General features: G+C 35.9%; 3 protein-coding genes and 2 long non-coding RNA genes across 5 annotated transcripts; 2 read left to right on the forward strand and 3 right to left on the reverse strand.

Moving 5' to 3' along the window:
* Nucleotides 1-56: 56 nt before the first annotated feature.
* Nucleotides 57-1,181, forward strand: LOC116295764 (small ribosomal subunit protein uS14m-like). Its single transcript, XM_031703679.2, has 2 exons — nucleotides 57-265; nucleotides 627-1,181. Exons 1-2 carry the CDS (start codon nucleotides 64-66, stop codon nucleotides 1,004-1,006), a joined length of 582 nt encoding a protein of 193 aa, XP_031559539.2. The 5' UTR covers nucleotides 57-63; the 3' UTR covers nucleotides 1,007-1,181.
* Nucleotides 1,182-4,735: 3,554 nt separating this feature from the next.
* LOC116295765 (uncharacterized) lies at nucleotides 4,736-12,821 on the forward strand. Its single transcript, XM_031703680.2, has 7 exons — nucleotides 4,736-5,259; nucleotides 7,927-8,211; nucleotides 8,478-8,601; nucleotides 8,826-9,746; nucleotides 10,078-10,165; nucleotides 10,530-10,747; nucleotides 10,900-12,821. The coding sequence occupies exons 1-7, from the start codon at nucleotides 5,196-5,198 to the stop codon at nucleotides 11,030-11,032; spliced, it is 1,833 nt and encodes a 610-aa protein (XP_031559540.2). The 5' UTR covers nucleotides 4,736-5,195; the 3' UTR covers nucleotides 11,033-12,821.
* Nucleotides 4,756-6,822, reverse strand: LOC116295767 (uncharacterized). Its single transcript, XR_004197047.2, has 2 exons — nucleotides 6,655-6,822; nucleotides 4,756-5,451 (listed from the first exon to the last, which is right to left on the reverse strand). It is a non-coding gene; the product is annotated as an uncharacterized LOC116295767 (long non-coding RNA).
* LOC116295766 (signal recognition particle 14 kDa protein) lies at nucleotides 12,817-17,145 on the reverse strand. The gene is made up of 5 exons (XM_031703681.2): nucleotides 17,042-17,145; nucleotides 16,870-16,942; nucleotides 16,644-16,777; nucleotides 14,337-14,369; nucleotides 12,817-13,972 (listed from the first exon to the last, which is right to left on the reverse strand). Exons 1-5 carry the CDS (start codon nucleotides 17,063-17,065, stop codon nucleotides 13,874-13,876), a joined length of 363 nt encoding a protein of 120 aa, XP_031559541.1. The 5' UTR covers nucleotides 17,066-17,145; the 3' UTR covers nucleotides 12,817-13,873.
* A 4,591-nt stretch (nucleotides 17,146-21,736) lies between these two features.
* On the reverse strand, nucleotides 21,737-25,172 carry LOC116288361 (uncharacterized). Its single transcript, XR_004196175.2, has 3 exons — nucleotides 23,598-25,172; nucleotides 23,291-23,347; nucleotides 21,737-22,560 (listed from the first exon to the last, which is right to left on the reverse strand). It is a non-coding gene; the product is annotated as an uncharacterized LOC116288361 (long non-coding RNA).
* Between the last annotated feature and the right edge of the window lie 1,055 nt (nucleotides 25,173-26,227).

A 26,227-nucleotide genomic window follows, 5' to 3' on the forward strand; every position in this document is an offset into this window, starting at 1 on the left:
ATACCCGCTGATACATTAATGCGCTCCCGCGATGAGCCTCGTTTTGATGTCGTCAAATCTAACATGGCGGCCGTGTTGAGGAGTCTTGCTAAAAGTGCCCATAAAACCACGCTGTTTCCTGCCAATTCTATATCATCAAAGAGCTCTTTTCTGCATCGTGAAGTTATACCAAGGACTAATTTTATCGCTGCTGCGTTTTATAGTTGCTTTTGTAGAAAAAGAAATGGTTTTTGGGAACGAAAAAGTACAAAACTGGCAACGTCAAGTAAGTCAAAAATCGAGGCACCCATTTATTCAGTTTGAATATAATTAAGTAAGATTGGATATTGAATAATGTGCGGTTAGTATTTGATTAAGGTTGAGTGTGGGAGAGAATTTCATGTCTTTTTTTAAGTTAATGATATAACCACAGGAAGACCAACATTAGATTTTTGCTTCCTTTGTGATCAGTTTATAAGCATGGGTGGTGTGTGCTTTTGCTGTGTTATTCTTTATTGTGAGTTCATCATCTTGTTCCCCTTTATATTTACATGTGAAATAAGTTGCTCATTGGTTTCCAGCTTTTTTTAAGGACATTCACCTGAGTTTATTTTCCATCTCATGGTCCATTCTGCATTCCTTTCTAGGTAATCCCCCATGTAATACTTCAGGCAATTTAATATCAACATCAGCATCATTAGGAAAATACTATGTCAAGCCTAACTATCTCAAAAAGTGGGGAAGAAGAGACATGAAGAGAAGAGAAATGTTCAAAGATAATGAAGTCCAAAGATCAGGCTTGCGGATGATAAAAAAGAGCGATATCCTTCCATCTGGTGTTCGTGTAAAAGCTGCAGAGGACCTTAGAAAACTACCTCTCAACAGCAGTCTTAATCGTGTTCGTAACAGATGTGTTCTGACAGATAGAGCTCGGGGTATTGTGGGAAGGTTCAGGGTGTCAAGAATGATGTTTAGATATTTTGCTGAGAGAGGACAAATTTCAGGGGTACATAAGGCTCAGTGGTGATTGACATTCAAATAAATGTAAAGTGTTTCTCTATCTTTATGGTATCACATGAATATGGTATATGAAAATCCAAATGAAAACCCAAGCGTGATGCAGTGCTTCTTAATACTTGTCAAGTGTTCTGCCAATCACTAAGTGCTTTATGACTGCACACATTAAAGGAAGCAAGTTTTTATTTCTTTCATAAAATAAAAAATAGAGTAGTCAAGGGCGGATCCAGCCAAAATTTTAGGGGGGGGGCTAATTGAATTTAGGGGGGGCTAATTGAGTTTCTTCCGTCGACACAACGGAAAACAATATAAAAAACATTGTTTTTTCTGCTGAAGGGGGGGGGGGGGGGGCTTCAGCCCCCCTTTGCCCCCCTGGATCTTCCCTTGGTAGTGGCTCAAATGAAATTGTTCACGGCAACCACATAAAATAAGAGCTCAGAAAAAACTGGAGCTCAGATTTTTTCTTTAATGACATAATTCTATAATCCCTTCAAAAACACATGATTTAAAGAATACTAATTGATGAAGAAGACTTTATCGGGTATAAAAGTCCATGCATGTCATGACTTGTATGCCCTCCCAATTTGAATCAAAGGCTTATGAATTATTCATGAGTTTTTTTAGCCATGGCTCAGTACTTTGAGTAGTATATTTGCACACTTTGATTGAATCAACTGATCATTACTCATACATATACAACAGAAACTAAGCATCAAAGCCGAACATGAAAACCCAAAAACTACTGATAGTGAAAAACATGGGAAGGTAAGCCCCCAAAAATGCTGAGATGCACCCTTAGGGGTTTAGGGTTACAAATAAAAATTATACAAAAGCTGACAGTAGATGACTGATTAAACCTTTCAGCATTTTTGGCTGCGCCGCCCATACACAAAATATTGAGAATCCGATGCACTTTTGTATTCCTAGATTAGGTTTGCAGGAAAAAATAGAAGAACTTCCCCATCTCATGAACTGTATTTCAGTCAGTAGCATTTACTGCTCCAATCGGATTCCTATATATTCATAACTGCACTGGCTATGATTTTGTTTGTTAACTTTTTCAAAGATATTTGGTATATGCACTCTAAAACTGTACAAATGATGATTGGTTCTGGTTCGGGGAGGGTTTGGCAATACTGAATTGTTCGAGACGGAAGCATGAATTGCGTGAAAAATTGAAATCCTGCAAAATCACAAGAAATCTAGCAGCGACTAGTTCAATGGATGTTGTAATCTTTTTTTAAGCGCTTATGCTTCGAAATTATTTTTCCCTCAATCCGTCTGATTTTGTGTATAAGAAGCTATGTTCGTTCAGATGGCGAATCGATCTGCGGATTTTCTATGTTAGTCTATGTAAAGGATTGATCAGTACAAACAAATGATCAACTAAAGACACAGACAATAACATATTACTTTTACAACAATACGTACAAATTTAAAAGATCAAGTTTTCGTGATGGCGAGTACGTGCGAGTATTCGGCCCCAGGCCGAGAATCTGTCATCGATCTTCTTCTGCCTTGCAGCACATAAGCAACGTAAGTGTTTCAGCACATGGATCCATGCCGTTGTAATCCTAGTAGTGGAGTCCGCTGTTAACTGATTACAGACTGAAAGCGGCTCTCTTAGAGCATAACGTCTCTTGAAAAGCTTGTTTTATCTCAGGCAGGGAAGGTACGTTTTTTATTGTGGGGAAGGGGGAGGGCTTGGGGATTCGCAATAAACTTTTTAAAAAATGGTCGTCACCCTCCCTGTTTTACCCAGTAAGAAATTTATGACCCTCCCATTTTATTAAAATTAGTCAAAATGACTAGCTTTCATCAAAATAAAAAGGTTAATTTGACCTTTCCCATCGGAAGCCCCGGCCGTTCCTTCGATTAAAAAAGTACCTTCCCTAAAGTACAACTTTCCCCACTAATTCAGACAGCAGAAAAATTGCTCATCAACTTTCTCAAACACTACAACCGGCCGACCTACAGTTCAAAGAGTATACCTTACAGGATATACCTTACTACACTGACTGAGTGTCTGGCTCAGTATCCATTGAAGAGGGTACGTCTTAAAGGGGTTCCTAAACCCATTTCCGCCACCGAAAATTGTGCATGCAAGATCCCAATCCCAGTCCCCAGAAAGACGTAACTGGCCGACTCTACTGATGGTTAGATCTAGATGCAAGAAAAAGTCGTAACTGTTGTGTAAAGGCCATGTTATACTGCAATTTCCTCAGCAACCTCAGTGTCTCGCAATGCTTGAAAGCCGGTAGTGCGGTTGCAATAGTTGGCCGAGGCGATGAGGTGTTACACTGCAACGCGGTCTCAGCAACTTAAAACATTTTTTGTGGCTCCTAGCACTAAAAGAAATGGTAAATGCTCGCATGCCCAATCTCTTGAAAAATATTCCTTAATGATATTTGCGAGAAAAAGTTGTTGGAGGGGTGATACACTGTTCAATGGCGTTGCAAGCTGCTTGCGAAAAGTATGAACGAATAAGTTCTACTTCGTGCAACGCCACGCCAAACAAAAATAAAAAATAGAAATTGCGCGACAACCCGTTACACTCTGCAATTTTCCAAGGCCCCCCAAAAGGCGAATCCCAGCTCCTATTTTAACCCCTCAGAACCCTCACTGATGTCAGTGGGTTATGGAGTAGCGTCAACTCGGTGCCAGGAAAGGGAGGAGTGACTAATATGCACCAAGAAAGTAGAGTTTCCGATGAAGCACAAAGGGAAGTGAAATACTTGCTGTGATTGTTTGACCTTTTTTCTGGACTAGATCCCAAGAACTGTAAATCTTCGATACAGCCCGTCATTATAAAGATCATTATACCCTCACAATCAACTCGCGCACACTCAAAGACCTACTTTATCACGTTTGCATGACATTAAGTTAAGTACATATTTTACTCCGTTAAGGGTTTTTTGTTAAGACTGTCCATAATCAAGATATTGGAATGCTTTGAGGTTGTAAAGATCGAATGTTTGTTGGACGGATCAAGCCGGCTGCCCGAGCGAATTAATAGTGCAATCTGCCGGTCTAGGAAACGTTTCTAATATCGACGAAACTTTTCTGATATATATCGACATTACAAACGTTAATCATACAAACTCCTTTTTCTGGTAAAACTAATTTTTCAAAATGACTCTCTACCGGCGTGATAAAGGCATCATAGTCAGGAAGTCGATCTTTTCTGCAAACACGTACTTATTCCGCGTGGGACGTACAAAGGGCGACATGCCCGCGAAGTAGGTCTAGTATAGCAGTGTTGAGATAAGATCTTCCATCAGATAAGATCAAGGCTGAACTCTGGAATCTATAGTCAATCCTTTATCCAGATTTTTCAACCCAAGTCAGTTCCCGAGTATAATAAACTGCAACGCTTTTAGTCAAAATAGGAAACAATCAGGTACGATGATTTTATTTTCCATGGACTATTGCTTTTTTCCAGATGGCGCATAAAATAAAAGCAAAATCCAATCTCATCCCAGCTTTCTGGAATCCAAAGTACGATTATCTATCTCTGGGAGGGGATTCTTATTTAAAAAGTATGCTCATTCAGATTGGCAGCGAAATGGCCAAGTAATGGCAAGGTAGTAACTAAATTGCCAAGCCGAAGGGACTAACTAAATTAAAGAGGCATTACCACAGTTTTTATTTGTTTCAAGTTGAAGGGGTCCAAGTAAAAATAAACTTCTATATAAAATAACCAAGTAAACTTGGTCTCAGAGAGCCGGGGAAATTAAAAAGACGGGAATAACATAGACGTTTTAGCAAGAAGAACAGTGACATCATCTTTTAGTTATCCCATATTTACAAAAGCTACAAACTGAAATGGCATAGTCGTAAAAGTCGAAAGGTCCTGGGTGTCCCGTGTTCCTCGTGCTTCATATTTCGCTTTTGCCTGCTATACAATGATTGGCTAAGAACCATCAGGAGATTTTCTAAATACAGTATATCAAGTGACATGATTGTTCGAGTTGATCATCAACCTACTCGTATCAGATTTAGTAGCACGGAAGGGTACGGAAGAAGGACGTGTTCGTTGTGTTTGGCGAAGTTGATGTAGCATTCTTCATTACAATGTACTCCTCAGACCATGATCCTGACAAGTATATGATCTGCTAGAATTCAATGGTAAGAAACGGTTTTGTTAATGAGGACAAACAACACGTTCCCATCCAAGGACAAGACTAGACAGATACATCATGGCTCTCGCTCTCGTTGGCATGCTAATGGTCCTCTCGACTTGTACTCCAGCAATGGAAGCAAGTAAGTTTTAATTCACTCTGTATAATTAAATATCTCAGTAAAATAAGTCACAAAAGATTTATCTAAGTATCTTATTACTGGGTTCTAGACTTACTAGACTTCTTGTGTATATAAGGGTAACGTCTTGTACTAGCATACAGTGGACCACAGTACTATGCTGGCTTTGGTTCAAGTCTGTGCATATCTCAATATCTATGTAAACCATAAATGAATTGATCGTGTCAACAGCTTAATAATTAAAACCCGCGGGCTTAAACTCTTACTCTCAGTGTCCTTATCTACTTTTATTAAAATCGGGTACTTTGTAAATAACTTTAGTTAAATGTCCAATATATTTTTTCTTGATCCTTGCTGACATCATGACATCGCAAAGTACCATTCGGTTAAGTACTCTTTGGTTGAATGAAGATCAATAATTTCGGGCACAAATATGTGCAATAACAACATCTGATTATTACATCAGATTTGCCTACAAGGTCCAATATTTGTTATTCAAACGTAAAATCTCGTGACCTTACGAGTCGAATGCAGCCTAATGAAATCTTTGGAAAAAACTCGTTCATAGCGTGACTGCAACGAAAGAAATTCTTCTTGATGTGAAACGCGTTTTTCCCCTTTTTTTTTCTTTTTCTTCTTCTTCTTTTTTTTTTTTTTTTTTTTCAATTAAGCTATTGAGACAAAATTTGTAACAAATTAGAATATAGAAAAAATATTTTTTAATGAACGCTATTTTTAACAAAAAAGTTTTGCTACAAAAACTTCACTGGTTAATGCTTGTTTTGTGAAGCACCCCCCAAGAAAATACGTACTCGATGAGTACGTGTCTACTGCTGATAGATACACAGCAACATTTTTTAATCATGTATATGTAGAATATTCACTTGTATGCGGAGCTCAGTTATCCCTTTAAAGGGCTCAAATATTGTCACTGTAAAAATCTGAGTCAGTTTCACATCGCATCGGTTCTGTAACAATCGTTCATGAAGCGCCATTGTTGACATGCTTCGTGTAGCACAAACACACCAATAGGCCATTTCACAGATCCCGTTACTCAACCTCAGCCTCGTCAGCGTGTAATATATTCTTTAGAAATTGCCTACAAACTGTGAAATTTTTAAGTGTTTCAATTGTTCGTTGATGTGTAAATTCCTTTCATTACTGCGGACTGTAATCAAATTCTAAAGAATAATTACACGCTGACGAGGCAGAGGTTGAGTAACGGGATCTGTGAAATGGCCTATTCTGTCGCCGTTTTTTGCGATAAATTCTTTCTAGATATTGCAAATACCTGAAAGCATTTTAATTAAACAAAACTTGACACATTCCATGAAACCCGTGTGCCTAGCTTGTTCCAAATAAACAAATACAATTAACTACAAAAATGGCTGCGATTACCGTGTAGAAATCACTGAATCCTACCAAATCATGTTTGAAACGTTGGTCAAACGTTTCCCAGTCGATAAAAAGGTGTAAGCAGTCGCGAACAGAGCAACCAAGTTGACCAGCCAGTATGCGGGACTTCGGATAACATCGGCTATCCTCGCCATGCGCCGCTGGCTGTGCACGTGGGATCCGAAAGTAATCCGAAGTTTTACAACCCTTACACCAGGATGAGCTTTATGTCAGTTATATATCGTATGTCATTTAACTATATTTTTCGCTAGTTAAATAGGATATGAAGTATATCTGGGTAAACTTGATGGCATAGTGTCTACTGCTTAATAATATGCAGTAGACACAAAAAAGGAAATGAAAGGAAGAAAAAAGAACGAAAAAAGGAATATATTGATTTTTATTTAGTCAACTCTGCACTCATGTTCCATTCATTTGCCCAGAATGCACAAGACACATGACTGCGGTTTTCAATATTTTGCGAACTCAGACATTACAGTGGCTTGTTTTGAAATTGGGTTTTCTCTGCCCACAAGTCAAGAACATAAAAGGCGGCAGCGAAGAAAATAAAATTTCAGAGTGCAGCTTGTAACTACAGAGTTCACAGAATATTGAAAATAGCAGAAAGATCACACTAGCTTGATGATCATCTTTATGTTCCATTTATCTGTATCAAGTTTCTATCACGTCTGGGAGATGCCTTAACTGTGTCTTGGTGAGAAAGACACAATGAATGGCTCTCTGTCATTCTGAACTCTTCAGTATTTTTTGAGGAAAAAATAAATAAATAAATAAAAGCTGCTGTATATGTTTAGGAAACCTTTTTATCAGCCTCATCAAAACTCACAAAACTGTGAATTTTTAAAAATGTCTGCAATTGTTGCAATGGACTTTACACACATTCTGCTGTGCTTCATGGTTTTAAACCTGATAAAACACTTCAAATCGGTTATTAAAGGGTACTTAAAGTGCCTTGTTTACAACTTATGTACGACAATAGAACAAGCTTGGGCCCATGATTGATAAGAGTTGGATCACTAGTTTTTTGGCACTCAACCATAAAATGTTACTATAAAGATCACGTCACACTGCAATTACTCACACCCACATACAGATCAACCATAATGGTTTAGAGTTTATTCAGCAGTCAGGTTATCATGTCTGAGCAATTAATTCTAGGAAGACACAATTTGTCAATGGAATCATCATATAAGTGGGAAAACTATATATTTGGGATTATGATACTAGTGATTTCTATGGTTTATATTCCTAAAGGAGTTCGATCACCAGAGAGACCTGTTGTGCCAAATGTAACAGCAACAAGCCCCACAGAAATCAAAATGAGCTGGTGTAGAGTCAAGCCAAACAACATTGAGATTGACCACTATGAATTGTACATTGATAATGAACTGGAATACTCTGGAATTGATGTGATGTATGTAGCTAAGAGGCTGAAACCATGGACATGGTATGAAGTCAAACTACGCTCTTGTGGATTTCAACCTGGCTTCACTTGTTCACCATTCTCTAGACCTAAACTAGTCAAGACTCTAGCAGATGGTAAGTAGAGTATTGGTATGTTCTATGGAATCTTATTCCCAACAAAACATAAGGAAGCAAGTGCAGGAAGTATATTTGATATAGTTATTAGACCCAAGGATGTAGCTGGGTCAAAACCTTGTAAATCTGCCAAACATTTAACATCTCAAGTTTCCTTTTATAATGTAATTAAGGACCACTGATGATAAGGGGGCACACTTTATCTATTTACCACAGGCACTATGGATTTATCTAGAGATTTCTCAATTTTGATTCTTTCCATTTAGGTGAAAATGCCACAGCTATTCCATCAACAGCTACTGTGTTCAAAGTAGTTGTGCTGCCAACATATATGTTCATTGCTGGTGTATTAGTTGGTGTAGTCGTCTTGGCAATGGCACTTGTATGGAGGTGAGTTCATAACTGACAGTTTAGGGGGGGGAAATCAGCAAATTCTGCCATACCTAGCTCTGAAAATGGTTTTTGGTCAAAACACTTTGAGTTTCTTTTTGCATCTAAATGTCCAGTTTGCCTTCTCCACAAAACTCAACACTCTAATTTTTAATTGGACATGTAAGTTAGAAATTCGTTTTGCTAAGGACCTGATAAATATTGTAGTTGCTTGTTTGTGTCAGGTATTTAAAGTCAAACGACTTGTGGATGATTGAGCCAGCTTTTGAACTACCAACTCACCTTCCACCACAAGGTAGAACCTGCCTCAATGGAAAAATTGCTAAGTTAAATTCGTTTCAACTGAGCAACTTGGTTGGCCAAAACAAAGATTCTGGCAAAACTGATGAAAGACGAGACCTAGGTAAGGAAAATGTGTATCACCAAATCACAGAAACAGAAGAAGGAATTTGTTCTAACAACAAAAGCATAGAGGATTTTACTGTCAGAAAACAAGAAACTGTGCTTGAGGAAATGGAGGAAGAAAGACTATCACTGGTTGATTTGAAAACAATTGCACAAGATGGAACCATGAACAAAGATCCCAGGCTTGGCTCTGACAACAACCATCTCAATAGTCATTACCAAAATGAATACTTAGTGGAAAAACCCTATAGTGGCCATCTTGATGAACAAGTAATATCTGATGGTAGCCAAGAGATGAAACCATATATCGTGCAAGACAACAGCTTTGGAGACTTGCACTTCAGTCCCAATCTTGTCATTAAGGAAAATAATGTGGAAGGTCTTTGCAGCAATTCTGAGCAACAGGAGTCTTTTCCCAAGTGCGAAAGAAAACTCACAGAGCATGATCTATCTGTCCAGCAAGCAGACCAAGTGAAGGATACTCAAATGAATCAAACATCTTCATCGTCAAGTGGAAGCCAGGATGTTACCAAGGGTGCAGTCATTGTGGTTGACAACAGTAATATTTACATCGGTGCTCAAGAATGTGCCAGTGCTTACAATGCTGGGGAACGGAAACGCCATGTCCGAGTCAAGCTGCAGAACTTAGTTAAAATACTGGAGAAAAACAGGAGTAAAGAAAGAACCTTTGTGTGCGGGTCAAGTCCACCTGCTACAGAACATGTTTGGGACATTTACAGGTTAGAAATCTTTGTATAATTTGTTAATGTACATTCTCATCCACTTTTACAAGACAAGTGTACAATTGGATGAATTTGGCTATTGGGCCATGAGTGTTTTTGTCTCAGCTGAGAAACGATTTGTTGACTGGTGCCATCAGGAATAAGTATGAAGTAAAATGTATTGCAATTTGGCAGCTGAATTAAAAAGTGAAGATGTAAAAGGGAAAAATTACTTCACTTTTGTGACAGCACATTAGGTCACAATTCCCAATACTAGTATGTTTAGGACTGGATGGTGATGACATGGGTGATGACATCTTTGCAATGTTTTTGTTTCTCTCACTTCCAGGCATCTTGGTTATGTGGTTGATTTAGAGGACAGACGAGGAAAAGATGAACAAAGAGTTGATGAAGGTTTACATCTCTTTATTTACAAGGTACACAGATAACCTTTTCCATAAATATATTATTAATTTCTGCCATGACATGTATATAATGTCAGGAACAATGACACTTCATCTTAGGCCAGTCAATTACAGGACAAATAAGAAATAGTGTTGATTTTTGCAAAAAAGATGGAAAGCCATGTTGGTTTGGTACATCACACTCTAGATTTCTTTACTTTCCGTGAGTTAACTGTGCCCTGCCTTTGATCAACCCAGTTTCCAGAGTCTTTAATAATAAGTGCTAGACACCCAATTCATGCCATAGATGGAAAGGCAATTCTGTTTTCTGTGTGATTTTGAAAGTTTGAAGTTAAGCAACTATAAATATACTTGACACATCCTCATTTTCAAACAGGCAATTTGTGAGCTTTCACCAAGAGTTTTAGTTCTGGCAAGTGGAGATGGCATGAAAGGCAAATCAGAAAATTCCACAAGTTTCCCAGGTTGTGCAATGATGGCTTTGGAGAAAGGATGGCTTGTAGAAGTTCACTCGTGGAAGCATTCTCTCAGTGCTGAGTGGTATAAACTGGCAAAGAAGTACCCAGAACATCTCAGTATTCACTATCTTGATAAGTAAGTTTATTTGAAAGTAAATGTTACTCCTTAGTCCAGCATAATAGGTTGTGGCCAAAATCTCCACTTTTCTTGCCCCAGTATCAATTTGCTTGAATCAAAGCAATGCAAAAGGATCAAGACTTAGAAATTTCTTTTCTATAATTGCACAGGTATGTGAATCACATTACGTTTGTTGATGGGAAGCATGGAAGAAAATGCCTGCCACTCACAGGAATCCATGAACGAGAAAGAATGGGAAGTTTTGAATCAAGGCCAGGCCGGCTCACATACCATAATGGATAGCTTTGTAAATGGTTTTGTATTTTATTGTCTATTTAACCTGTAAAACACATGAATATGAGAGGAAAATGCATGTTTTCTTCGTAGTAGTAAAGTTTTAGGTATCTAGGTTTTACAGAGATATTTATTTTTGAAATAGTTAGCTTTAATAGCAGAATTAGACACAGCTAGTTAGGAATGCAATTAAGCTTAATATGATTCAGAATTTAGAGTTTAATAACATTTATTTGCATATTAAATCCTTGCAGCTATTTTTAGTGACCTAATGGGATGCACAATAATGTAATATTATGAATGTCATCTAGAGTGTTCAAACAGCAAGGTTAAAATGACCGTCAGTCAATAGAAAATGTTCAGCAAAAATTAGTGCCTGTCTGTCAGTGTGCAAATGCCTCTCATGCCAATCCTCTTGAATGGTTGACATTTTGATCAGTTGGATGTGGCCCAAAAATCTTGGCAGCCATGTTGGTAGTATTAACAAAGGAGGCCAATGAGAAATACTTTGTTGCTACCATTATAGTTGAAGTGTGACCCACAAAGTTCAGTGTCTAATTTGCCAATTGGCATTTCAAGGACTGCCAATCAAGTAACTGAAATAAAAGAGCAATATCTTGAGGGAGATTTTAGATTGAATTAAAGATTTTAATGCCCTAATCCTCTATTTTAATCCTCTATTGCTTTATCACTGTTCTTTGGTCATTAAAATGCTGGTCGGCAAATGAGACATTGAACTTCACTGGGTGCACTTCAACAATAATGGGAGTAAATACCCCCAATATGACAGCATGATGCCCCTTCACATGCTTTCAGTTGTACCATGTTGAGCTGCGCCACTGCACTGCTACTTTCAGTGGTGATTAGCCAGACAAGTTTTTTTAATAATGTGACATGCAAACAAAAAATTATTTAACAATTACACCCACAGCTCAAATGCTCTCATGAGGGCAAGAGGTGTAATTGTTTTAGCATAAACCTAGGTTGAAATAAAATAATCAATTTTTTTGCAGTTGGTTTGTTTTTCAAAACCGAACCTTGTCACTACTGGTGGTCTATAACTAATACACTACTAGTAGCTCAGCCAATCAGAGTGCAGGTAGACCATTAGTAGGTTTATGCTAAACCTAATATAGCATTGGTGAGAGACATTCATTGAGTCACTAAAAACAGCTACAACAAGCCAGGAAAATATATTGCTAGTATGTGCCCAAATTATTGTGGCATAATAATATGTTAATGCAACAAAAAAGCACTTTAGCAGATGATCTTTGCCATTAGAAACAAAGCATCTTTTTATAAAGTATTATACTGTAAATATTCAAAGTTAAGAAAGAAAGCAGGTTTATCAATCATTTTGTTCTTTTTACAACTATTTTAGACCTAAATCATAAGCCTCCAATTTACCATCTATATCTTACAAGATAAATTTGATTGGCAGTAGACAAAATTCCTAATGACTCCAAATGTCTGGAGTCAGTTAGGTTGCAGAAACATTAATTAATTGGCTGTAATTACTTGTCAGTAAGATTGCAACCAAATTATTATGATCTTATTATCAATCTTCTTTTGGTGAAATGAATGTTATGTCCTCTCTTGCCTTCCACTTTTAAAATTAAATCATAAGAAAAAAAATTCCCAGTTTTTGCTGTAATATATTTGCATGGAGTAGTTATCCAATATCTGCCATTAGATGTATATATATAAACCTAAACAGAATCTTACCACATGTATGCATGTTTAGATAATTTATAGGTTGAGAGTCTTGGATCACAATAAACGAAATCACTGAATGTCATTATCTGTTGTTGTTGTTTTTTATTTATCTTATTATTTTATATTATGCTGGTTGTTCTGAAGCATATTGTGAGACATTTTACATGAAAACCTAAGATCTGTTATGTATATACCAGTAAATTGATTGACGAAAAGTGTTCCAAACTTGTTCACAGAATGGTTACCATGTTTTCTCTATTAAGCCCCCTTCCCCTATTAATTAGGCTCCCTGTCTATCAAGCTCCCACCCCTAAGGGCAGTTGTGGTCCTTTTCCCTTGGCAGGCCTTTGAAAGTCATTTTATCTGTTGTGTTTTTGAATATAAATAATATTATGAATTTCCAATAGATCAAGAATTTTTTTGAGCCCCCGGCCTCTAATATGCCCCCTTCTAATGAGCCCCCAGTCCAAAGCACTGAAAGAATAATGCCCCCAGAGGCTTAACAAAGGAAATATGGTTTTAAATGATTTTAGCTGGTTTGAAGATACAGTTATACAGGGTATAGGGTATAACAAAATGGTGAATCTAAGCAAACTTTGGCAGATGAAAAAACGTTTTTAAATGAATTGTTCAGTATATCCAATGACATTGAAGTACAGCAAATTAAAATGCATGAAAGCCATTGTATATTTGCCAGGGGTTCCCTGTTTCTTCCAATAGTGTGGGATGAAAAAGTTATACACTGCTTTATCATGGCACACCATGGAATATTACACGTCATTCATTTTTTCTTAGTAAACACACTTACCCACAGGTTCATGTGTATAGCAAGTATAATTAAATTACCTCAAGTTTGAAATTTTAGTGCCATAGACAAAAAATCTTAAATCAAAGAGATTATTTGAACTAGCAGGGAATATGCCTCCTCTCTTTCATATAGAAGGGATTAAAAAGAAAACCTAGTTTTTGTTTTGGGCCAACATCTGCTCTTTCAGTATGGTTTGTAATAAACAGCAATAAATACAAAGAGTTGGAATTTTTTCATTTCCAGCACTTTATATCTTCAATAACATAATTTATTATCATAACTTTGTTCATCTCAATTTTGAGAAATTCTATTAAATACAAAATACTTCACTGAGTTGCCTTTGATTTCTTAGCTTTACTCTTTTCTGTCTTCTTGTCTCGTTTTTTCAAGTTATCCATGTTGGCTTTCAGTACATTTGCATATGCCTGAGAACATAACGGCATTGTGTCAAAAATAATAATAATTTATGGATCTTAAGGATGTTCATGCATCATTCGTGCACATCCTTTCTACGCAATACATTAATTTTAGTAAAACAACCTAAAAATTTATATCAAACTGCCTTTGGCGAACTCATGGAAACTACCCTGTGTCCTTTTGTACATCTTGTTGACTTACGCTGCCTTTGTAATTACACAGAGATCATTATTATTATTATTCATTTTATAAGAAGAGACAACTCAAACAAAGAATCATATTCTAAAGAGTACTATATGACTTATGGTCTGAAATGGAAAAAACTTTTAGCCTAACTGCCTTACTATAAAATAACTAAATACATGTACTTACTAATTGAAATCTGTTCACATCTTTTGAATTGACCTGTAGAAGACAAAATTCAAGTAATGTACTGTATACTTAGCAATCAGTCTTTAAGCCCAATTGGGCTATGAGTCAATAGACTATGAGGCTATTGATTCATAGGCCATAAGGGCACGACTTTTAACTAATTATTTTAGTCAAACCTAGTCGCTCAAACATATAGATGCAAACAAATTGAAGTTAAATTTAATGTTTTGGTATTCAAAACCGGCACTTTTCACAACTAAGTTGGTTTTCAAGTGACGTCATCAAAAAACAAAAATCTAAAGTATTCACCCCACAAAACTGTTTTTCAAATATTTGTCTATAGCATTATAAAGAAAAAGTCTTTGTATTATCAAGGTTCGGTGTAGATTTATTATGAGTCTTATTCTGTCACGCAATTCTGTCACGCATTTTCAAAGCATTAGAAATAGGGAAATTTGATTGAAAAAATATGTTTTTAACTTAGTAGGTGATTGGTAACTTTATTTTTATGATTATTGTTATTGAAAATTTGAAATGTTTGCACTATAAACATTATTTTTAACCTTCGTGATTTGGCCTCCATATTGGTGTCCCTCAGTGAGACACCAAGATGGCGGACCCATACATTTCAACTAAATTATGGGCATAATCAATCGCTTTTATCTTCGTATCTAAAACTTCTTTAAGCTAGAATTTTGGCTGAGATATATAGTTTTGGCTACTCTTTTGGCCTGTGGAAGTTTTATTTTACATAAATCCTGGCAAAATTTTTGAAGACGTAAGTGAAAACCAAGAATATTCTAGTTTTGGCTACTCTTTCGGCCTGTGGAAGTTTTGTTTTACATAAATCCTGGCAAAATTTTTGAAGACGTAAGTGAAAACCAAGAATATTCTAGTAGTAACTCATCCAATCAGAACACAGCATTGTAGTTGGATTCACTAAATAGATTTAGCCAAATCCAACTACATTGGCCTATCATCCATGCTGCGTCCTTATTGGATAAGCTACAGTGCTACTTTGGCCTCATGGGCTATTTAAGCAATAGAAAACTTTTTCCGTGTTTACATAGCCTGATAGCAACACGAGGGGAGGTTGGGAGAATTCCAGACAGTTATACAAACCCGAGACGTAGTCGAGGGTTTGCATAACTGTCGAGAATTCTCCCAACCCCCCCGAGTGTTGCTATCAGGCTATGTAAACACAGAGGAAAAAGTTTTCTATTGCTTTTATAAAATAAATACTAAGGGAAAACATTACCACTTGCAAGAAAATAAATCTTTATTTGAATTTGATTATCATATCAAAATACAAATTCTCCATACATCACGAACTTCGATCGTTAGCCAATCAAATTTTGTGTAATAAACGCCAAGGAGGCAAATGTGAAGCGAGAAAGAATCGCTAGCTATTTTAAACATTTATCATTCTAAAACTTTAAAACAAATACAAAGAAATGTCCAAAGATTGAATAGAAATCTTAATAAAAGATTTCAGAATTGATTATCTTTACGAAAGTGATCAAAAGTGGATAACAAGTGTCACTGTGAATGGAATTCTCGGTTGAAAGAAACGTGGTTTTGCTCAATTTGACGGCGAGAAAACATGGCAGCGAAGTTGATTGTTTCGTCTTGCCTCGAGAAGATATTTTGTGGAGCTGAAGAGCTATCGCTGGAAAAATTTGAAGCTGCTGACTGTTTCCTTGAAATGCTTGTAGTCTTTATCGGGCGGTGCATTTAAATCATGAGAAAGCACGTCGCTGAACAACCGCAGCTGTCCTGACGGAGGACGTGTGTTGTAGCTCCTGAGGGAATTCTCTTTGCGGTGACCAACGAGAGATTGTCATGATATTACGATCAGAAAGACCTGCATGAGACCATAGGGTTATGCCTGTGGCACTGACCCAAGTCAAAATTTGGAACTTCGTCTTCAAAATACTTTTTTGGGGGCGTTTTTTTTCCTCGAAAGAAACTGTAAATTTTTAACTTTTGAACTTGTACCGGGAAAACAAGAAAGTTGTGACGTCACAACTGTGTTTACATACCCTCATGCAAACATGGCTATCAACCAATCACAGCGTGCGTACTATTTAATTTATTTTATAATGACTCATAGTCCATTTGTGCTCAAGGACTAATTGCAAATTTATGTGTGTGCGCATTTATATTTGTAAAATTTTTCAGTTGTCATGCAATCAAGCTTACATAAATATAATAGCTTGAATGCATAAAAAATTCAAAGCAAAAATAAAAAATATAAAAAATACCACATTTAGTATGTTTAATTCATTTCTAATATTATATACTCACCACAGTGCTAATTTTCTTATTTCCTTTCGTAGCTCTAAAAAGACATCGACTTTCTCCATGATGATCCTGTTCAACAGCAGTAAGCTTATTCATCTTCTTTGAACCTCGAGGCTTAGGTTTTGTCTGACCATTGTCTTAAAAACGAAACCGTAGACACTCAGTAAATGTTTGAAGGATGGAACAACTGAAGATGAAGTCTTATATCAAGAATTCATTCCAAACTTACATTTTTTAAGTGTGATGTACACTGAACCAGATGTTCGAGACTTTTGAACAAGGTAAGTAAGCTGCGTCAAAAACTACCAAAAAAAAACACATAAGAATCCATGAGAAAAACAAAAAGTAAAACCCAATATCATAATAAATAATGACATGAGCAAAATAAAGTAATAACTTACTCCATCGTTGTCTAAAAGGACCATTTTTGAAGAGAAATTGTTTCAAATACAAAGATTTTCCCGTCTTTTGAGATGACTAAGCAGGCTAGGCTACTTAGAGGTTTCGCCACAGGTAACCCAAGTTAAAGCAGAGTAATCAGATTTGGAATTGTTTTAGCCGAGACTTCAAAAGATTTTGTAATCATAGTAAAGTTGTTTTCATTAGGTATAGATCCCTAACTTGTAATCTTTTATACGTACGCCAAAAAGACAAATAAATATTCAGTGGAAACTAGTTTCGTCAGATTTGGGCTTCCTGTGTTATACCGTAAAGTGTTCAGCTGACTCGATACAACGCGGGCTAATCTACAAACTCGAGTGTCTTAGTTCACAAAAATGGGTCGGTACTTCATGTAAGACCTCATGTAATGGCACTATTATACATGGTTCTACACTGTATACATACACGATATAGGATATACTTATAACGTTACTTATATCACTGTATTCATGTGTATTCACTGTATTCATGTGTATTCATGTGTATTCAGTGTATTCACTGCAATCATGTGTATTCACTGCAATCATGTGTATTCACTGTATTCATGTGTATTCACTGTATTCATGTGTATTCACTGTATTCATGTGTATTCACTGTAATCACGTGTATTCACTGTGATCACGTGTATTCACTGTGATCATGTGTATTCACTGTGATCATGTGTATTCACTGTAATCACTGCAATCATGTGTATTCACTGTTATCAAGTGTGTTCACTGTATTCATGTGTGTTCACTGTAATCACTGCAATCATGTGTATTCACTGTATTCATGTGTATTCACTGTGATCATGTGTGTTCACTGTGATCATGTGTGTTCACTGTGATCATGTGTATTCACTGTTATCATGTGTATTCACTGTTATCATGTGTATTCACTGTGATCATGTGTATTCACTTTGATCATGTGTGTTCACTGTGATCATGTGTATTCACTGTAATCATGTGTGTTCACTGTGATCATGTGTATTCACTGTTATCATGTGTATTCACTGTTATCATGTGTATTCACTGTGATCATGTGTATTCACTTTGATCATGTGTGTTCATGTGTATTCACTGTAATCATGTGTGTTCACTGTTATCATGTGTGTTCATGTGTATTCACTGCAATCATGTGTATTCACTGTTATCATGTGTATTCATGTGTATTCACTGTATTCATGTGTGTTCACTGCATTCATGTGTATTCACTGTATTCATGTGTATTCACTGTATTCATGTGTATTCACTGTAATCATGTGTGTTCATGTGTATTCACTGCAATCATGTGTATTCACTGTTATCATGTGTATTCATGTGTATTCACTGCAATCATGTGTATTCACTGTATTAATGTGTATTCACTGTTATCATGTGTATTCACTGTTATCATGTGTATTCACTGTGATCATGTGTATTCACTTTGATCATGTGTGTTCATGTGTATTCACTGCAATCATGTGTATTCACTGTTATCATGTGTATTCATGTGTATTCACTGTTATCATGTGTATTCACTGTTATCATGTGTATTCACTGTGATCATGTGTATTCACTGTGATCATGTGTATTCACTGTGATCATGTGTATTCACTGTAATCACTGCAATCATGTGTATTCACTGTTATCAAGTGTATTCACTGTATTCATGTGTGTTCATGTGTATTCACTGTATTAATGTGTATTCACTGTATTAATGTGTATTCACTGTAATCATGTGTGTTCACTGTCATCATGTGTATTCACTGTATTCATGTGTGTTCACTGCATTCATGTGTATTCACTGTATTCATGTGTATTCACTGTATTCATGTGTATTCACTGTAATCATGTGTGTTCATGTGTATTCACTGCAATCATGTGTATTCACTGTTATCGTGTGTATTCATGTGTATTCACTGCAATCATGTGTATTCACTGTATTAATGTGTATTCACTGTATTAATGTGTATTCACTGTTATCATGTGTATTCACTGTGATCATGTGTATTCACTGTAATCACTGCAATCATGTGTATTCACTGTTATCATGTGTATTCACTGTAATCGCTGCAATCATGTGTATTCACTGCAATCATGTGTATTTACTGTATTCATGTGTATTCACTGTATTCATGTGTATTCACTGTATTCATGTGTATTCACTGTAATCATGTGTATTCACTGTAATCATGTGTGTTCATGTGTATTCACTGTATTAATGTGTATTCACTGTATTCATGTGTATTCACTGTATTCATGTGTATTCACTGTAATCATGTGTGTTCACTGTGATCATGTGTGTTCACTGTGATCATGTGTATTCACTGTTATCATGTGTATTCACTGTTATCATGTGTATTCACTGTGATCATGTGTATTCACTGTGATCATGTGTATTCACTGTAATCACTGCAATCATGTGTATTCACTGTTATCAAGTGTGTTCACATTATTCATGTGTGTTCACTGTAATCACTGCAATCATGTGTATTCACTGTATTCATGTGTATTCACTGTGATCATGTGTGTTCACTGTGATCATGTGTGTTCACTGTGATCATGTGTATTCACTGTTATCATGTGTATTCACTGTTATCATGTGTATTCACTGTGATCATGTGTATTCACTTTGATCATGTGTTTTCACTGTTATCATGTGTATTCACTGTAATCATGTGTGTTCACTGTGATCATGTGTGTTCACTACCATCATGTGTATTCACTGTATTCATGTGTATTCACTGTAATCATGTGTATTCACTGCAATCATGTGTGTTCACTGTATTAATGTGTGTTCACTGTGATCATGTGTATTCACTGTAATCATGTGTATTCACTGTAATCACGTGTATTCATGTGTATTCACTGTATTCATGTGTATTCACTGTATTAATGTGTATTCACTGTGATCATGTGTATTCACTGTCATCATGTGTATTCACTGTATTCATGTGTGTTCACTGCAATCATGTGTATTCACTGTATTCATGTGTATTCACTGTATTCATGTGTATTCACTGTAATCATGTGTGTTCATGTGTATTCACTGCAATCATGTGTATTCACTGTTATCATGTGTATTCATGTGTATTCACTGCAATCATGTGTATTCACTGTATTAATGTGTATTCACTGTTATCATGTGTATTCACTGTTATCATGTGTATTCACTGTGATCATGTGTATTCACTGTAATCACTGCAATCATGTGTATTCACTGTTATCAAGTGTATTCACTGTATTCATGTGTGTTCACTGTATTCATGTGTGTTCACTGCAATCATGTGTATTTACTGTATTCATGTGTATTCACTGTATTCATGTGTATTCACTGTAATCATGTGTATTCATGTGTATTCACTGCAATCATGTGTATTCACTGTTATCAAGTGTATTCACTGTTATCATGTGTATTCACTGTGATCATGTGTATTCACTGTTATCATGTGTATTCACTGTAATCACTGCAATCATGTGTATTCACTGCAATCATTTGTATTTACTGTATTCATGTGTATTCACTGTATTCATGTGTATTCACTGTATTCATGTGTATTCACTGTAATCATGTGTGTTCATGTGTATTCACTGCAATCATGTGTATTTACTGTATTCATGTGTATTCACTGTATTCATGTGTGTTCACTGTGATCATGTGTATTCACTGTTATCATGTGTATTCACTGCAAATATATCATGCATGAAATTAAGATTCAGAAACCTGCCAATCATTATTTTTTTGTTATCAACCAAACTGTAGTTAGTAAAACAATTTTTTTTATTGGTTGAGCAAATATATCATGATTGTGATTGGATAGCTTTACACACCTAATACCTTATAAAGAAGCAGTTGGTCATTGTCTTCTTTGATCAGTACCTTATGCGGAAGACTCACTCTATCATATCAAACAAGTCATAAGTAGCCACCTTTTAACAATAAACTGACCCGGGACCAACCTTTTGGCCTTGCTTCTTCCTACGACGGACAAACGTCAAAACCTATTATAAACGGTTTGGTTGTATGAAGCCAAAGGAATACCTTATTTGGTTCAAATTCCACTTTGTCGGAAATCCCTAATTCTCCCATTTCACACCCCCATAATGCCTTGCGTTTTGGGGGGTTAACCAATCAAAAAACTCAGTGGCGGATCTAGACGTGGGTTTTGGGGGTTGCAACCCAAATGTTAATGTTAATGTCAAGTCCTAGCCTTCCTTTGCACTAGGTTTAATATTTGATGGCCCTGATCCCATTAATTCCTCTAATTAGCTCTTCCACCTTTCTTTAAAGTGCTAGTCTTACGAAAACTACACCATCCCTGGATATATATATAAATATGTAATTTAGTTTACTGTCCTAATTCTTTTTCGATTCGAGACTGGGAAGATGTTGCATTTAGCCTGTAAAGTTTGACCGTTTGAGTCCGCCATTAAGCGATTGTGTTCAACGTTTAGTGATTCAAAGAAAGTGACGTCATACGCGCAACCCTTCAAAATTCGCGGCTTTTCACAATGTATATTTACAACTAAATTCCGATCACTTTTGATTCAAAAGTGAGCCTTAAACCAAGTCATTCTTTCTTACAGAGAATACTGTAAAGTAAGTGTGGATAAAAAGGATGCCCGTTGCGATAAAACTAGCATTTTAAATGCTATCTAAATTAAAGTACATTAAATCGATCACAGACGACATAATTAAAACGCTTTCATTTTATTAAATAACCCCAAAATTGTACACCAGAAGGTCACTTCTCTTCACTCTATTACACTGGGATATCAGGAATTAAAAAGGGGATATTGTGAAATGGCCGAAAATGGTAAAGAGGAGAAGATATTCTCCAAGAGTGCCATTTTAGAGATTAAATCACTGATGGATCTACAATTTTTAACTTCGTTCAGTTATAGTGATACAGGTTATGATGAAGATTATGTGTACGAGATTCAGATGATGATGTCAGTATGTCTGAATCTTGAACTTAGGCTTCTATAGTGGTTCTCAGTAGTAGTAGTACGTAGTTGACCAAATTATCCTGTTAATTAACACAAGTTTGTTGCTGTTGTTGTCCTTTAATTGACTTCAAATATCAATAGACCGATTAAAATACGGTATAGACTATAGATTTACATGTGGAAAACAAAACCACTGGGGCTTGGCAGAACCAATGAGCCTGAACAGAATAGTCTAATTTTGGGGGGAAGGAAGCCCATCTTACAAATGTACAAATTGCCCCATTTGTGTAGATATTCTGTTACTCCAATGGTGTAAATTTGACTAGTTATGAAACAATACACAAGCACAGAACAATTCTGCAAAGAAATTACATGGCTCACCCCTTGAGTGTATCAGGTGTATTATATTTTCTCACCCACCCCTTTTTGTGCATATGAAAATTGTGGCCCACCCTCCTATATTTCCAGCCCCGTACTCTATGACCAGCCTTCCTTTAATTATTATATTGTCTTCTTTGTTTTTCTCTTTTCCTCTGTTTCTTGTCCTCTTTGTGTTCTTTTCCTTTTACCTAATATATTAAAAATTGACAAAATGATAAAAATTTATCCATTTACTGATATTACTTTTATATGTTCAGATAATTAACCATGCAACTCAAATATAAATTTTCACTTATCCCAAATATTTTTCAACTTCAAAGCAAATTTAGCTTTATATTTTTTAATTGGCAAAGGCCATAAACTAGCGTTCGCTTAGATGGCTCATTCACTGTGATGATCAACACATCTATCAAACTCTTTAATGTTGGTATGAGTTTAGAACTTAATGGAATCACTGCATTCTAGTCTAATGCTTCATATTAGCTGCATGGAACATATGAAATTAACATCATTTTTTCCTCACCCAAGTTAAGGTCTCATTTAAGGTTTTATGTGACGGTTGAGCGTAGCTTTATTTTTAGGGCTTATGCTTATGTAAAGGGGCGGCGGAACTATGTGGCACGTGCCCCCACCTCTCCTCCCCCCCTCCCCCCACACACGCAATATTAAATATAAATATAAATGCATAGATGCAGTGCCCCCCCCAAAAAAGTTTAGCTTTCGCCGCCCTGCATTGGGTCTTGGAGGGTCACATTTGTGAGGTCATGTTCTATCTCTTGCAATGTGTAAATTGAGAATAGGAACAAGGCGTTGTTGTTGCTGTTGTTTTTTTGGTTGATGTATTAATTGACAATGTCAATATTATGTATAATCACCATCATTTAATATGAGCTCAAAACATTTAAATACAAAACATACCTTTCAACTCCCCAGGGTGCAAGGAATCCAAAAGTATGGCAGTTGAGCGATGGCCTACTGTTGAGGAAAAATAATCAACATTGCTTCAACGACCTTTTTAGTTTGTGCTTTATTAGTTCTTACATGTCAAATTCTTCAAAAAATGGATGTCTATAGTTTAAGGAGTAGCACGAACCCTTATCGTACCTAGTTTTAGTCCGGTTTATATGTTATATGTGTTTGTTAAACATTTAAATAGTGAGACTTAGTCAGATACTTTAACGTTATACCAAACAGATGTTAAAGAATGGGAATACTATTCAAATACCTTTCTCAGGAAGTTTCACATCTGTCTGACTGTCATCTTTAGTATCGGCTATGTGGGATATTAAAATTACACGAAAAAAGCAACATTTAATCAGTGATTCATTTTTATATTACAAAAAAAAAACCCTGACAATTCATTCGTTAAGCAAGTTGAAAACCCACATTGACGACCTCAATTAGCTCACCATAAGAGTCCAAGTAGCTCAGTGCACCTGACCTAAAGTTATTTGAGTCACTATATATATACACCTACTTGCAATAATGTTGTTACTAAAAGTGTCCAACACTTAGCACTATTTAGTGAGTAATTAGTGCTAATCAAACAATAGAAAACAATAGGATTAGCATAATGTAGCAGTATTTAGTGGTATTTATGTTACACACTTATAGTGTTGTACTCTATTGTTTGCACTCTATTTATCAATCTACGAAAGTTAAACATAATCATCATTTTAATAGTTGCTATTATGTTATTGAACGTTGCTGTTTGTAAAAAATATCTTGTTAATAAATACTGTACGGTGAAATTACGATGAAATCAACCTACAAAACGGGTGAAAACGCACTGCGCATGCTCGTAACTTTGTCGTAATTTACAACATACAAACAATAAGCAAAAACTTAGGACATTTCAATGGTTTTATAACTCCAAATATACTTGAAGTTTGGTGGTATACTTTTACTAAGAAAGGAGACAGCCAAACACTTTGCATAACGACGTTTCATACCTCTATTATCGCTGTCCCTTTTATTCTCTTAATTTTTTCTATTGTCTTATAATTTTCAAAAGTCATTTTAAAATAAAAGAAAATTTCCCTTCAATGTTGCCCTAAAACTGCTGTTTACACATGTTTTTTTCTCTCGCAATGTTAATTGTTTATTTGTCGCGTTGCAACCGACCACAACTCAAACATTTGTGACAAGAAATCAAAAAGCTTGAAATTTTCTCTGCGAAGTTCAGTATTCAGGATTGCACTGCTAGACTAGCGAAAAATGAAAAATGAAGCGTTTTCATGAAAATTAAAATTGGATTTTTATGCTGTAACAAAAATATGAAATTGCAATGCAAGGTGAGAAAAAAATAACTGCCGCTTGTTAGGCAAAAAATATAACATAATAATATAATATAAAATAAGTAATATGTGGAAATTTTGTTTCGCGGATTTCGCAAGCACTGAGAAGCCAAAGCACTCAAGTTCAAGTTTAATGTAGTACCGAATCTTCAAAATTATTCTATGATTTTTTTTGTTTTTAATTCTGTTATTTTAAGTTCATTGTTATGGTATAATGAAAAAAGAGAAGGGGGTCACCGTATTGGTTAAAAGATATAAGGCTATAAAAGGAGGGATTTTTCAGTTTCCGCACGTTTTTTCCGAAAATCTTCCTCCTCTACTAAATTTGAAAATCGTTTTAAACTATAGAAAATACACATGATAACAGTGAACACGCATGATAACAGTGAATACACATGATTGCATTGATAACAGTGAATACACATGATAACAGTGAACACACATGAATACAGTGAATACAAATGATTGCAGTGAATACACATGAATACACATGATCACAGTGAACACACATGATTACAGTGAATACACTTGATCACAGTGAATACACATGATTGCATTGATAACAGTGAATACACATGAATACAGTGAACACACATGATTACAGTGAATACACATGATCACAGTGAATACACATGATAACAGTGAATACACATGAATACAGTGAATACACGTGATTACAGTGAATACACATGAATACAGTGAATACACATGATTGCAGTGAATACACATGAATACACATGAATACACATGATTGCAGTGAATACACATGAATACACATGAATACAGTGAATACACATGATTGCAGTGAATACACATGAATACACATGAATACAGTGAATACACATGATTGCAGTGAATACACATGAATACACATGATAACAGTGAATACACGTGATTATAGTGAATACACATGATAACAGTGAATACACATGATAACAGTGAATACACTTGATAACAGTGAATACACATGATCACAGTGAACACACATGATCACAGTGAACACACATGATCACAGTGAATACACATGATCACAGTGAATACACATGATAACAGTAAATACACATGATAACAGTGAATACACATGATTGCAGTGAATACACATGAATACACATGATAACAGTGAATACACTTGATAACAGTAAATACACATGATTGCAGTGAATACCCATGAATACACATGATTACAGTGAATACACATGATTGCAGTGAATACACATGAATACACATGATAACAGTGAATACACTTGATAACAGTGAATACACATGATTGCAGTGAATACCCATGAATACACATGATTACAGTGAATACACATGATTACAGTGAATACACATGATCACAGTGAACACACATTAATACAGTGAACACACATGATTGCAGTGAATACACATGATTACAGTGAATACACATGATTACAGTGAATACACATGATGACAGTGAACACACATGATCACAGTGAACACACATGATTACAGTGAATACACATGATCACAGTGAATACACATGATCACAGTGAATACACATGATCACAGTGAATACACGTGAATACACATGAATACA

This window comes from Actinia tenebrosa, unplaced genomic scaffold, assembly GCF_029948245.1.
Source record: "Actinia tenebrosa isolate PJP-AT-01 unplaced genomic scaffold, QUT_ActTen_1.0 PGA_scaffold1__47_contigs__length_23844297, whole genome shotgun sequence".
NCBI lineage: Eukaryota > Metazoa > Cnidaria > Anthozoa > Actiniaria > Actiniidae > Actinia > Actinia tenebrosa.

Coding starts and splice junctions, on each gene's coding strand:
- LOC116295764 (XM_031703679.2), top strand. CDS start 64: ATGGCGGCCGTGTTGAGGAGTCTTGCTAAAAGTGCCCATAAAACCACG. Junction 266..626: donor TACAAAACTGGCAACGTCAA/GTAAGTCAAAAA, acceptor ATTCCTTTCTAG/GTAATCCCCCATGTAATACT.
- LOC116295765 (XM_031703680.2), top strand. CDS start 5,196: ATGGCTCTCGCTCTCGTTGGCATGCTAATGGTCCTCTCGACTTGTACT. Junction 8,212..8,477: donor AGTCAAGACTCTAGCAGATG/GTAAGTAGAGTA, acceptor CTTTCCATTTAG/GTGAAAATGCCACAGCTATT. Junction 10,166..10,529: donor TACATCTCTTTATTTACAAG/GTACACAGATAA, acceptor ATTTTCAAACAG/GCAATTTGTGAGCTTTCACC.
- LOC116295766 (XM_031703681.2), bottom strand. CDS start 17,065: ATGGTCCTTTTAGACAACGATGGA. Junction 16,943..17,041: donor TCCTTTTAGACAACGATGGA/GTAAGTTATTAC, acceptor TTTTTTTGGTAG/TTTTTGACGCAGCTTACTTA. Junction 14,370..16,643: donor ATAAGAAAATTAGCACTGTG/GTGAGTATATAA, acceptor TGTCTTCTACAG/GTCAATTCAAAAGATGTGAA.